Below are 14,580 nucleotides of genomic sequence, written 5' to 3'. Positions count from 1 at the left end.
AATGAATAAATGAAACTTTAATATTCATTATCGAAGAGTAAATACATGCGACATACTTAGAAAAATACAAATGTGCTATTAATTTTTTATGTTATTTCTATATTGCAATGTCACAAGTAAGCGTAACAAAGATCAATCCAGACTGAATTGAAGTTTAGATCAGCTAGGCTAGATATATATAAGTGTGTTTAGACTCATGCTATTTTCACAAATAACTTGTATAAAAAAAGTAAACGTGTCTTAACAAATTGTGGTGTAGACTATTTATAAGGTAAACATCCCAATATATGAATCGGTTGAAACCGGACGAGCATATTATTGCCCGGACGGGGCACTTAAGTAGCACTAAATGCCATATATCATTTGTTATTCGATCTCACCAGCTTTTCCCTTCAATAATTAACAAGAATTGTCTCCAAATCTTTCCCGGTGGCTCAGCAGTAAGTATGAGGGCTTAAAAACTTAAAATTATGTTCTCAATACCCGTGGTGGGCAGAGTACAACTAGCTCATTGTATATCATTGCGCTTAACAACTAACAAGCAAAACAAACTCTAAATCTCTTATAGGTTTTCTGTAATATAAAAACGCTCCAGAGCAGACGGGGCAGTTAACTGACAATGAATGACACATTTCATATGTCACTCGATTACTCCAATTCTCCCCTTCACTAATAAAAAAAAATAATTATATCCAAATCAATTTAAGTTTTTATTAATATCAGAAACACTCTCCAATCCAGCATATCTTTGCCTGGACGAGGCAGTTAATAAACAGTTGCACATCATTTAGCAAAGAATTGGTTTGTTTGTAAGTTCGCGCAAAGCTACACGGGGGTTATCTGCGCTAGCCGTCCCTAATTTAGCAGTGAAAGACCAGAGGGAAGGCAGCTAGTCATCAACACCCACCACCAACTCTTGGGCTACACTTTTACCAACGAATAGTGGGATTGACAGTCACATTATAACGCCCCCACGGCTGAAAAGGGAAGCGTGTTTGGTGGGACAGGGATTCGAACCCGTGACCCACAGATTGCGAGTCACGCGCCCTAACCACCAGGCCATGCAAGGCTCAATAAAGAATTAAAACGTATAATTTTAAGAATACAACTCGAACAACATAACCAGATAACAATTTGTTTGTGATTACATTTTTCAATTTTGTAGCATTGATGTCAAACAACTAATGTATAACGAGGTACATAGTACGTATTGATTTAGTTTAAAATATGAATTACAATTTACAATATTCGGGTTGCAAAAGCACTTTTAATATACATTCATATATCATTATGGAAGAAATTCTGATTATTTGAACAAATAAACTCCTCACAATCACTTTATCTGTATGCATATCATACACTTGTATGTTGACATACTTATCACAATTTCAGACAAGTGTATTTTCAAAGTGTGGTTGTTCCAGGTTCTTCCATACGTTCAAGGTGATAGCAGTCTTGGCAAAACACCATCTTGCTCATTTAAATTTTTTAACATTTAACTCCCATGAAGCGCTTGGATCAATCCTATTTAAAGTACTCTGGAATTACATTTGACAGAAATATGACTGTGTATTGCTGATTATCACGAAGGTATTTGGACGTGATAACTGGAATAATACTTTGACCTGGCCGATATAATTCTCTCTTTGGTTTTGGAAATGCTATATCTTCAGTGACACAGAACAATTCAGTAGTTCCTAGACTATACATCTTCGCAAAGTTGTCATATTGTCAAAGAAAGGCACAAAGCATCCACTACATAATATATGTGAATAGAAACAGACAGACACTGCAGTTCCAAGAATCCACCTGGGGTGGAATATCGCATGGTATATGAATTGATAATCTAGTCCAAACAGTAATCCTCTTCCAGCTCTTCTGATAATGATAGTCCATGAAGCTTCGTGTTCTCCAGATAACCAAATTACAAAGACTTCACACTGAATCTAAATAAAGAAACAATTTCCACTCCATGAATATAATCATAATACCCAAAGTTCCCACGTACTCGCTCTGGAATGGTATAAATATTTTTGTTCATCTCATTTTGTTTTTGTGTTTGTATGATGTATGTTTAAGTCTGTATGACCACATATTTCAATGAATTTCATCAAGTGAGTGGTAACACAAATAATCTCATTGTTTTTCTTGACATTCTCCACTGATGTTCTAGTTAAAAGACAAGCATCGATAAGGTTATCAGTCAATCAATCTTTGTCCAATAAGGATTCCAATCTGTCAGATTAATCGCGATGTTTTTCACTTTTACAGCTTTAAGCTCTTGATATTTTGCTACACTTTGCCATGGAGTTGTAGTTTCTTTAAATGTTTGATATGTTTGTTAGCAATGGTTCTTCAAAAGTATGTAGCTGCTTATTGCCACAAGTGTTTATTTTTTCTGGTAATGCAGTTTCTAAGTAATCTCCAGTGAGTACGGTGATGCAGTTGTTTCCAGCATTTCCTTCTGACATGAAATCTTCCTCTCTGACTTGGACCACTGAGCAAGCACTTTAAGTTGCTTTAAATTGTAGAGTTTTTTGTTGTTGTTGTTTTTACGGTATTATCTTCCTCACTAAAAACTTGCAGCAACAATATTCAAGCTTTTATTTGTTGAATTTCACGCAAAGCTACTTGAGGCCTGTCTGCGTTAGCCGTCCCTAATTTAAAATTGATAAACTAGATGGAATGCAGCTAGTCAACACCACCCACCGCCAACTCTTGGGTTACTCTTTTACTAACGACAAATGGGTTCGACCGTCTCATTATAATGTTCCCACGGCTGAAAGAGTGAGCACATTCGGTAGTGGGATTCGAACCCGCGATCTGCAGTTTGCGAGTCGAGCGCCCTAATCACTATGCTATGTCAAGTCAATATTCAAACTTGTTTGATTATTGTTGCGTGAGCCGTTCTCCGTAGCAAAGAACCTCTATACATAATCATTGTTTCTCAACCCTTTAGCAATATAGTTGGATGAATGCATGGAGGAACACTTGATTGTCTTGTAAAACAATTTCTGTCAACCCTTGTAAAGTTTTTGGCATGATAGGCTTGGTGCCTGTGCTTTAAAACAATACCTTGAGTTTTTATTTTGAGATTTTTAAAAGTGATTGAAATAAACGAAGAGTTTAAGTTAGATTGAACTGCAATAACATAAATTAAACTTCAGGAGTTACAGATAAAATATTTAGTTTATAGATAAAATATTAAAGATTCAGCATACTAAGATGCGGCCTTTCTCAGGGCCTGGGATCTGAAGATGCGATCGCCAAAAATTTTACATATGGCATGTGGAATTTAGAGCTATTTAAGTGTCCCGTCCGACTTTTTCATTCTTCTTTCTTTCTTAAGTCATGATCAAGTCAAAGAATACATTGTAGTGATTAATTTTGTACAATCCAATTTAATAAAACAATTTTAAGCTCTCAGATTATAACACCTTGTAATACCTATAAATTATTCACTAGTATATATTAAGCAAACCCTAATTCGCACCTATAGTGTCCTACCTTGCAGATTACCATTCTCTCTTGTGGTTAATAAACTTACTACCATACATTATTTATAATAAGTTTTCTTCGTAATACGCGGTGGAACGGTGCTATAATTTAAAGTTAAAAGTCACGTTTTTTTATTGCTTCACCATTCTACTTCAATAATATATATAATGAATATTTAAGTCAAAATTATTGTTACAGGTGTTCCTTAAAACTCTGAGAATGTAATCGCATTGCTAATTTGTAGATTAGTAATATTACATTTCCTTTTTTACCCCCACCCACACGGTGGTTCAGCGGCACGTCTGACGGCTTATAAGACTAATAAATCTGCTTTCCATACCCACGGAGGGTATGTGTATCTTTGCGCTTAACACCAAACCATTCCTCTTTTATGAGTTTTAATGATTTATAAAACTAAATATGCCCATTAAGACCATGATTCTAAAATCCACAAACCTAAATGCAAGTAAGAAATTCTAAATAAACTTGATTTATGAAATGGCGTCACTGGCAGAAAGTTAGGTATTTAAAAGCTGAGCACTGAAACTCATTTGTAATATCGTTACTGTAACGGGAGTTTGGGCCGAACCATAGTTCATGTTTTCATATATTCCACAGATATTACTTATTATGTGCCAATATATGCCATTTAACCCTAGACATTGATGGGGTTCTTATCCTATAGGCTTTTAAATTAATTTTTCTCAAGTATACATATGTACCAAATTGCTCGGGGCCCATGATTTGGCCGGTGACAGTGTTCCTAATAATACATAAATAATAAAAAATAAATAAACAAAGATTCCCTTAGGAACTGTACAGAGAAAGATTAATTTCACCCAAATATCAAATTTAGGAATTTAATTTAAAACCCAAAAAAATATATTATTTCACCTGTGATTACTTAGTTGTTATTAAAAACATGTAGGACATGGAAATATACCAAACTGTGTGTACCATTACAACTATAGTCCACAAATATTTCAGAAATATAAATATAATTTATAATACAAATATAATTGGCATTCACGACAATTAGTAAATGCCTTCCTCACAACGAAACACATTCTCTATCCATGCCTCATTCTCAAAAGAAAAAAAAAATCGAAACAAGGCTCTTAACGCATTTCGTATAGGCCTATCGTAAAGAAATAATGGCGACTGCAAACAAAGGTCTTGGTAATCCTGGATGGACGAATCATTTAGCTGCTGTACCCGATATTTCAATGGGTGTCTACAAAACAAATCACTAAAGACTACAAGTTCTTCCATGGGTCATACATACATGATACTGAAGGTAGATTATCTATCACATTTTGTGTCATACACATAGGCCTAAAGATGTGTGTATGGAAAGTCCTACATTCGTCACCGTGTTTGTAACTTACATTTCGATATTGATCATTATATTATATATTTTGTATATAATTTGACGAATAAAATTCCATAGTAATTTAAATATAGAATACTGGGTGCCCGGGGAATTACGTTTACTCACTTTAGAACAAGCCAGAGAAATAGAAGAGCTGTTTCAGACCCAAAGTGAATGCCCAGAGCATTGACGTCCTAAATACCTTGACCGCACATCCCATGATATTTCAGTAGGCCGCCATGGCCAATCGCTCCTGACTTCTGTAAGGTCAAAAACGGGGCTGTCAATAATGCAGACAGTGGATGTGTGATACTTTAACTGCATGTATATTTCTTAGTTATGGATTGATTTCCGAAAATTAAAGTTATTTCTAAATCTTATGATTTTGGTTATTAAGAATGACACAACTGGCCGTTTTATTCTTTAACAAAAATTATTGCTAACATTGTCAACTGATCATCATCATAGTGTATGGGCCCACATACTCTCCCTTAGGGCTTAAAGCTCAAGCACTATTGATACTAACAAATTGATTATTTTCTTTTCAACTCACAGTGTAATTACAAGGACCCATGTGGACGGACTGGACTGTACTTAAAGGCATGTGTTTAAATATTCCACTGGGATTAATAAAACGCACCAGTTTGAAAATACCAATTAAGTGAAACAAATTGTGTAAAATATTTCTAGAGATCAATATTATATTATTAAACGATTCTTATATTTGCATTATTTATATATATTACAACCAGTTCAATGTCGGCCTCTGAATGTCAAAATTTATTTATTCCACTAATTCCAATGCGTTTATATATTTTGTGGAATGAAATTTATTTCTATTTTTTTCTGTAAAATCGTCTACCATTTATAACAGTTCATAATGACAAAGCTTTTTTCAAGCAATGCAATGTTTATTACTGACAATTCATAACAATACAGTGATTATAACACAGAATAATTATTTTTTGTTGTTTTAAAATCCAATCTAGCCTTCATGTACATGTGAATAACTGTTAAGTTACATTAGCTACTGATTATGTGATATACATAGGACAATTTATAATAGACAAAATAATTAATAATGATAATAAATATATATATACAAATGACAATAATATCGACCCCTTCTGCTGAAGTTAAACTTCCAAACAGTAAAAATATTTCAATATTATAACAGGGTTCCCAAACGAATCTTGCAATCAAATTCCATGACCAAAATTATTATTTCCATAACTTTTTCTGAGATTGTGAAAATATATGATGGATTTCTTGATTTTTAGTTTGTTTATGTTTGGTTTTTTGTTTCAAATTACTGTGTTTTTAATAGATATGCTATGGTTTTTTGAGTTGTAATGGTAGAAAACATGGGACGTTTTTTTAATGTGTTCTGTGAATCTGTTTTTCAATTTTTCTTTCTGTTTCTCCGATGTAGAATTCTGGGCAGTTATTGTAGCTGGATGAGGCAAATTAATCTTTTCTTTCAGGAAATGATAAGTCCTGGGTCCATAGAAAAACAGAGTTGTTGCAAATTTCGTTTGCTCCTTTGAATATTCATGGCTCGGGCGGGGTGAAAAGGTGAACAGGTATATCTGAAATGAAAGCAAAGGCATTATTTTTAACTAAAAACATAGGCAACACCAACAATCAGCTCAACTAGCACTAACTAGTCTAGGCCCTTGCACGGGGCGGGACATTCTGCGCAGGACATAGGACACCGCATCCTGCGTCTTTGTCTGTGACAGTTATTTTAGTGTAAAATTAATAGTTTAGAAAAAAGTATTAATCACCAATTGTGTTCGACGATTAGCAATCCTCCTTCACCCTGCTCGAGGTTAAAGATTGGAAGTTCGATGAGAGGTCATCGTTCTATTGGGCCAAGTGGGTGAAAAAACAATAAAATTTTAAAAAATAAAATAAAAAGTGCCATGGCTAGGATCTATAGATCCAATGCCTAAGAGTTTGGTGCGGCGGGGGGTGACCCGAGAGAACCCACTTTCACTAATCGGGACCGAAAGAAAGCCCGAGTGAAGAGCTATTGAAGTGATGAAGATCTGAAAATATAATATACTCTTCTTCTTACTTTTGCAGATCATGGTGGTGTATTAGTGATGTTGTATGGGGATAGATATTTGCACCATGGTTTGGGGGTAGCGGCAATTTTGTGAAATTCGTCTATGAGTGAGTTTCGGTAGGTGGCTCTTTTGTAATATTTAGTACGAAGTTTAGATATGCGTTCTTGTACTGTTTGTAGTGAAGTGTGTAGTGTGGGAGGTGGTGGGCAAGACGTATTACTCGATTTTGGAGTTTTTGAAGTATCATACGTTAGTTGTGATTCATATTACATGTAACCATTGAGCCATAGTCTATTAAAGGTCTGATAAATGTCTTATAAATGTACATTATTATCTGTGGTCTGCATCCGTGAGTGTGATGACTTATTTTGTGAAGGTATGCTATTCTGGTTTTAATTTTCTTACTTATTTCCTTGCAATGTGTGTGCCATGTTAGTTTAGGGTTGATAGTTATGTCTAGGAATTTTGCAGATTTAGATAAAGAGATGGGAGTATTGTAAAGGTTTAGTTTAGCTAACCTGACACACTTTAATCAAAAAGTTTAGCCTTCGAAAGAGTATGATTGCTTGAGTTTTAGTGGGATTCAGTAATATTCTCCATGTGTTGCAGGGTTCCACAAAGGCAGAAGTGCTGGAGTGGGATCTGTCTTAGATATTGCGGATCCCGCAGCTGAGCCAGGTGCGGTGCGGGATGATAGCGGGACTACTGCAAAAGATCCCAGTCCCGCATTATCCCACAAGTTGATAATAATGAATATCATAGTGTATTTATGATATTTTTGTTTGTATAATTACATGTAATGATTTCAGGTCATATTATTGTATTATCAACTTTGTGTTAATACATTATCACATTAAATTTTAAGAACTGTCCATTTCCTTACTGAAATAAATACTGGGGAAATGTGTACATAACTCTCAGTCTGTCGTCCCTGTCTACAGACATTCTGTAGACAGGGAACCAGTGTACTTAAGCAAACAGTGTATATACAGTATAATTGAGTGGGTATTGCTTGATAGTCTCTATTGAACACAGACATAGATAACAATATATCTCTAGCTAATTAAACTAGCTTGAATGAACTTGATAGTTTATATATACATATAAAAAATATATTTATTCATAAGTAGTACATACTATTTAACTAGGAAGAGTAATTTGTATTTGATTGTAATTTTGGAATGGCATGTTGTCACATATATCAAAATGAAAAAAAAAACAACTAGTTCATATTGCATTACCATGACTAATTATACAATAAGAATATATCCAGTAGATAATACTAGATATATAATATATACTTCGACAAAAGGTTTAATGATATACACTAGGAACACAAGTACATATACATGTATATCAAAATTTATTAACAAGTCCCGGCAATAACTTACATTATATTGTGGTTATTATTTGTTAAATATTTCCCAATGTTTATATTAATATTTTTTCTAATGATTAAAGAGTATATTTCTTTCATATATCTCTCTATATTAAACAGGTAGTTATTGTTTAATTGCACTTATAGTGCCCCTTGATGATATAAAGAGGTACCTAATTTAAATTGTGAGTGTTTAATCACTATTTCAAGGTAGTGACATATGCAACTTTGAGTAGTTTTGTTGAGTTAAACCTTAAAATGCTGATATAAGTAAAGCCGTCAGGTTAGGCAGCTAACCTGGGAGTGCTGGTAAATCAGATGTTTGGAATATGGTATGAATCGGCGAGTGTTTCATGTTATTAATCATTCACCATGTACACAATTATGCTCTTTGCATACAATAATGTATCACGTAGAAAATAAATGCGGGAATACTGCGGGAGTGATTATAGTGCAGGACGGGAGCGGGACTCCTGCAGTCAAAGTGTTGCGAAACAGGACGGGAGTGGGATCAAGCTACATCACTGCGGGGTGGGAGTGAGATACTGCAAGGAATCTTGCTGCGGTATGGGATGAGAGCGGGATTGCAACCTGCTGGATGGGGCGGGAGTGGTCGGAAAAATTGGTACCGCGCAGGGCCTTACACTAGTCTAAATCTGAAAGTTTAAAATATATTAAACCCTCAGTCAAATTGTGAGTGTAAAAAAAAAAAACCTACAACGTTAAAAATTTGGAATATCAATCAATGTAGACTGCCTAAAGTGGTAAACCGCAAGCCTTTCTGTCATTATTTTTGAAATTTGTCTTTACATCAAACTGCATCCACTCATTTGTGTACTGTTTCAAAGACCACGTATTTATGAATAACTATTGGTACAATGGATGAATTAATTGTCATTGTATTTTAATTCAATTCTAACTTTGGGCTCTATCAATACTGCTGGCTCAATAGCTCATCTTTTGAAAATTATTTATTTTGTATGACATTATATGATTATACCTTTATATGATTCAGGCAACCTGTGTGCCTCATCAGACAAGACCCAAATCTCTTTCACCTCTGTCAAAAGAGCCTCTACAGAGAGCCTGGCACACTTCTCCCTCCTCTTTGTGTTGTGTAATTCCTGTTTGGTTGCCTCCAGCTTTGTCTTCACCTCGTCATACTTTATTTTCAAGGAATGAGAATCACAGTTATAAGAATGTTCACTGTTAACTAAGGTTGCAAGAGGAACTTCAGGATTAGGCTGCGGAAATGGAGATGCTCGGGTTTCTGATGTTTCTGCAGCCCTTAAGCTTGTCAGTGAAGTCTTTCTTGGAGTCTGCAAGAAGCGATTACATTTATAAACTTAAGTATCATCAAAAACACATTTATATATAAGTTTCTATAATGTTAGACAAAGGTTAATAAAGGTTTAGAGTAAAAGCCGTACTATTATTTCAAATTTTTAAAAATAAATGTCTAAAACAATGACATTTTCGGCATGAAATTGCTCTCAATAGGTAAGGTTTAGTTTTTCCTGTAGGCTCCCATATTTGTAAACTATCACAATAAAATAAATGTACTTATTTCATATACATATTTATAATAGTATTCTTAAGCTTGCTAGTCCCCAGATCTAAAACAATACATAGCTCTTGATTTCTCTTCCACGCAAAGATAGATGGAATAGCTGTCTTTTTTTATACATTTAAGATTCCCATGGCGGGAAGTCATTCTCGACAAAATGTTCCGAGCACACTACATCATATGGTGATGGATTCCATGGCTTCTTGGTTTTCTTATCAATTCTCTTGACAGCCTGTATCCATTGCTGTCTCATAAAAGTCTACTTTGGAAACCTAAGAAATATATATTATACTACATATTATACGATATAATCTATAAACTAGAACAATGACAATGTTAAAGAAACCCTTTTCACTTGATGGATATTCCTTGGTCAACTATACTCATATGAGTCGTATAGTACAACTTAAAGATGTTCATTTCTAGTCCAACTTTCACAATTCAAAGTTTTATAGAATGTGCTCATGATGATTATTATATTAGGCTGAATGAGGTCGACAGTATACGTGGTTTAAGACATGTAAGAATACCCGATAACCGCGAGGCGTGAACAAGACTATGCTGGTCAAATTAATTCAAAAATGACTGAGAAATGGACGTTAATCTGTTAAATTGCAAAAATAGCAACTTACGGATGAAAAGAAATATCTACGCTTGACTTTTAACGGTTTGTACAACCCACAGCACAGCATGATTGCACCATCTTGGCGCCTTCTTTTGCCCTTACCAGAAGTGCGAGGCTCTCGACCACAGATTTCAGCCCATGCGCAGTCTAGGTATTTAGGACGTCAATGGCCCAGAGTGACACGAGTTAAGAAGAAAGTGTTTAAAGATGTTATTGTCAGAAAAAAGGGGACTTTGACACTGTATGTGACAGTTTCTTGTCAACAAAAGTAGTTCAAACACCTGCTATGAAACACGAAATACACGATTAATATTTAAAAATGCTGTTCTAGAATATGAAACTCACAAAATTGTAAATGTAAAAACCATGTGGTATTTCTCGGTAGCTCACCGTATTTCAGATTCATTCACTATTATACTAGATCTTTAATTGCAGATATTATATAGATTAGCTAGGACTATTGAATACAAAGGCCTGTTTAGCACTATAATTTCCTAACTATGTTAAATATTTCATATAGCCTTATTATAGACCCAAGACTAGGTTGCACATGCCCAGACCCTGTTACTAGTATTAACGTAAGCCTATGTAAAGTTGCAGTTTGGTTTTGCATTATTTACTGAAAACAGAACTCCTTCATCACGTCGGATGTTTATAAGCCAGTTTCTTTCTGTTAGCATCTGTAAGAAAGCTGTGGAATGAAGGAGATTTATTGAATCGTGCATCATTAGTGCACATCGAAACACAACAGTGACACGATGCTATGGTTTCTGTTTGCGCTATGAGCTTCGTTCTCGATTTAGGACGGCAGGCACGTGATATCGGTTTATAGGGCCTTATGAAGATATTAAAGTTAGACTTCTAAGTTATCTGTAAGTTATATTTACTTATAAAATTATTGAATTGCAACTTCTTAAGAAATTCGTGTTTCCTATTTAACCATACTTAAACAGTGACCAATGAATGCTTAGTTTCCCGTAATATAAATACGGCTCATTTGGGTTTGGCTAATACCTCTAACGTAGCCTTCTTGTTAAGCACTTTAGAAGCCTTACAGAAAAAGGAATATTACTATAGTTTATGCAGACAAGTTAGTTTGTCACAGAATACGGTTTTTAGAAGCAATGAAGGAACATAAGGGTAAAAAGACCTGCCATGATATAAAAGACTGTTTAGTTTAGATATAATTGATTAATTTATTTTGTGAGTGAATATTTTATTATTGTCTAGTTTTTGGTTCTGATAAGAGTTAAAAGCAGACGATTGTAGGAAGATGTGTTTGTAATTCATTGATGTTGAGATTATCGAACGTCGCGTGCAATACATTGACGTCGAGATTTCTAGAAGGCGAGCAGACGATTAAATGATAAACATATAAATAGTGTGAGACGAGCAGAAACAGCAGACATAAAATAGCAGAAAAAATAAAGTTACGGACAAGGAAAAGTTCGGCGTGGAGTTAACTATGGTAGAAGTGATAGGCCTGACGACTGACATAGGACTAATCTTTAATATATTAAAGTAAGACTAATAGTAGAAAAGGAGATAAGAAGAATAGTTTATTTCGTCAAATAGTGGTTCTAAAGTGATTGAATCAGCCTGAGTGCAGTTTGACAAAAGGAACAGAGGATATTTTGAAGAAAGAAGACCAAATGATTACGGTAACTCGCGCCACATTGTAAGTGAATCACACACCGAATACTATTACTAATGCGACAGTAATAGAGAAGAGAGTTCGGCTTGTCAACTGAAATTCTAAAGCAATTGAACAGACTTAGGTGGACTTTTGACAAGAAAACTATATATATAGTGTTTATGATATGCCTATAATCTCTACAGTGTGAAGAATTTGTTGTACATACGTAAAAGCCTTTTACTTTGACAATTGGCAACCATATTATAGTGTTACGTCTCCGTTCGTTAGTTGATTTTCCGTAACTTCGTTCCGACGAAACTTTAGCGACACAAGTCCTTACTTAATAAAACTGGTTTATTCTTTCCGAATACAACTTTACGATACACCTATTTTCAACAGTCGCGCTATAACAAACGCTATATCTCACGTGGCCAACAATATTTTGTCCGCATACATTCAATTACTCATTACACTGATGTCCCGTCACGTTGTATATATATATATACCATACTAACATATATCTAGTAAATGCTAGGGCATTCTTGAAATACGTCGCGTGATACTAGTCACGTGACCTCGCTGACATAACAATAGCTATAAATTCTGACAAGGTGTTAGAAGCAGAGAATGCTATTAAGGAAATGAACTTTCATTAATAACACTGATAGAAAACAATAAAATTGTTTCAATTAATCATGGTCAATTTGTAACCAATATCAAAACAATATCAAACATCGGTTATTCACACCAATTTCTTCTCATGAAGCAACTGGGTCACAGCCAGGCACTTCTAATTCCATTCCAAACATAACTTCTGAGCTCTGTACTTTAGAAGTCAATGAGTGGCCATGCAGTTCTTCCGAATGGGAACGATGCTTTAGATGCATGAACCTTATCACTACGGAAACGAGGTCTAGGCTGTTAATCCACCATGTGACAAATATCATGTTCATTAGCTTCACCGCCCTCTGATTCAAAACTTGAAATCAGACGACTGTGGATACAAATGACTAAGATGTCATCGTTCAGCAACTGATAGATGAACAAGAGTATCCAAGTCGAAGGAACTCACTATAGACAAGTGTGTAAGTTCTGTTAGTAAGTTATCCAGGAATTGAAAACATTTATAGCACCCTGACTGTATCTTATCTTATCTAATATTACATTTTCACATGAACAAGACCTATTGGGCTGGGAGTTAGTTTCCAACAAGGTGGTGATCCCATGCAGCAATTGTAGTGATACAATTTATGGTAGTAAACATGAAGCCAGTGGTACACTTGCAACTATGGCTTTGCTTGCATAAAGTGCCTTTGTGGATACTATTAAGGATCTGTGGAATTACATTGAAAGTGGCAAGGTTAAGTGGAAAGCACATAAATTGGCTGAATTGTAAAGAGTTGTACAGAACATTTGGAACAATCATTATAATCATACATTGACGTAAGAACCAAGTGTACGGCTCTGTTTAAAACAAATATAAATTGTTAACGCATTGTACAATTATTTGCTTTTCTTTCGTATTTGCAATAATAATGCAATGTACTAGCGATAAGACCAGTTAGTTGCAATTAATAGTTGTTTATGACATCTGTATGTGTATAGTCTGTGCGGTATTTCCGTAATTATTTCCAATACTGTATGTGAAGTTGTAGTGTGCAGCTATCACATATCGCACTCTGTTGTAGTATACATTTTTTTATATAACAATAAAATTTGCAAATTTTGTGGAATTTCTACTTCAAAACTTGAGTAGAAAGTTATTTTATCATGGTAAGAGAGATTATTTCAAATTGTTTTGATTTAATTTATGATTGGACAGTTACAAAGAGAATGTAGATTGTGACAGAGTTTTAGTCCTTTCAGGGGAGCTTAGTTATTGTGGCGAAATTTTATATACTTTCCTTTTATTTCAGTGTTAGCTTAATTCTGTTTCCTGTTTTGTTTGTAACCTTTATTTTTCAGTTCATACTTTTTATTTTATGGAAAAAACTAAATATAGTTTTTACTTACATTTAATTAATGCTTCTATTTCAGCCATTACAGTTTATCTTTTCTCACATTTAAAGTTTCTCATGTCAATTTAACAGCCCTAACGCTTATCACGGTCACTTACTATCTTCACATGCGTTTGTTTTAATAAAAAAGTTGTTTTTTGTCTGTCTTCACATTAGATTATCTTTTTTTCACCACCAAATAGTAGGAGAGCGAAGAGCTTCTGGGCTTACTACGTTAAAAATCTGGGGTTCAATCCTTGCATTGAGCACAGCAAAGATGGCCCATTCTGCATTCATGCACTTAAAACAAACTTGTCTCTTTCATTAAGCCATCGACAAATTAGCGGTGCACTTGTCTTTCTGCATATTGAAACTTCGAACCATTATGATTGCGTTGATCAAATGACTTTGTATTTCTTTTATTCCAAATTTTGG

The 14,580-nt window shown here is 34.6% G+C and overlaps 1 protein-coding gene across 1 annotated transcript; it reads right to left on the bottom strand.

Moving 5' to 3' along the window:
- Positions 1-5,780: 5,780 nt before the first annotated feature.
- LOC111085812 lies at positions 5,781-10,990 on the bottom strand. The gene is made up of 3 exons (XM_022386117.1): positions 10,520-10,990; positions 9,321-9,639; positions 5,781-6,459 (listed from the first exon to the last, which is right to left on the bottom strand). The coding sequence occupies exons 1-3, from the start codon at positions 10,577-10,579 to the stop codon at positions 6,422-6,424; spliced, it is 417 nt and encodes a 138-aa protein (XP_022241825.1). The 5' UTR covers positions 10,580-10,990; the 3' UTR covers positions 5,781-6,421.
- Between the last annotated feature and the right edge of the window lie 3,590 nt (positions 10,991-14,580).

Source organism: Limulus polyphemus, unplaced genomic scaffold (assembly GCF_000517525.1).
Source record: "Limulus polyphemus unplaced genomic scaffold, Limulus_polyphemus-2.1.2 Scaffold635, whole genome shotgun sequence".
Lineage (NCBI taxonomy): Eukaryota > Metazoa > Arthropoda > Merostomata > Xiphosura > Limulidae > Limulus > Limulus polyphemus.
Note: the sequence above shows the minus strand (reverse complement) of the source record. Positions and strands in the feature narration are given on the sequence as shown.

Coding starts and splice junctions, on each gene's coding strand:
- LOC111085812 (XM_022386117.1), bottom strand. CDS start 10,579: ATGCTGTGCTGTGGGTTGTACAAACCGTTAAAAGTCAAGCGTAGATAT. Junction 9,640..10,519: donor GTAGATATTTCTTTTCATCC/GTAAGTTGCTAT, acceptor CGCTTCTTGCAG/ACTCCAAGAAAGACTTCACT. Junction 6,460..9,320: donor GTTGCCTGAATCATATAAAG/GTATAATCATAT, acceptor CTTTCATTTCAG/ATATACCTGTTCACCTTTTC.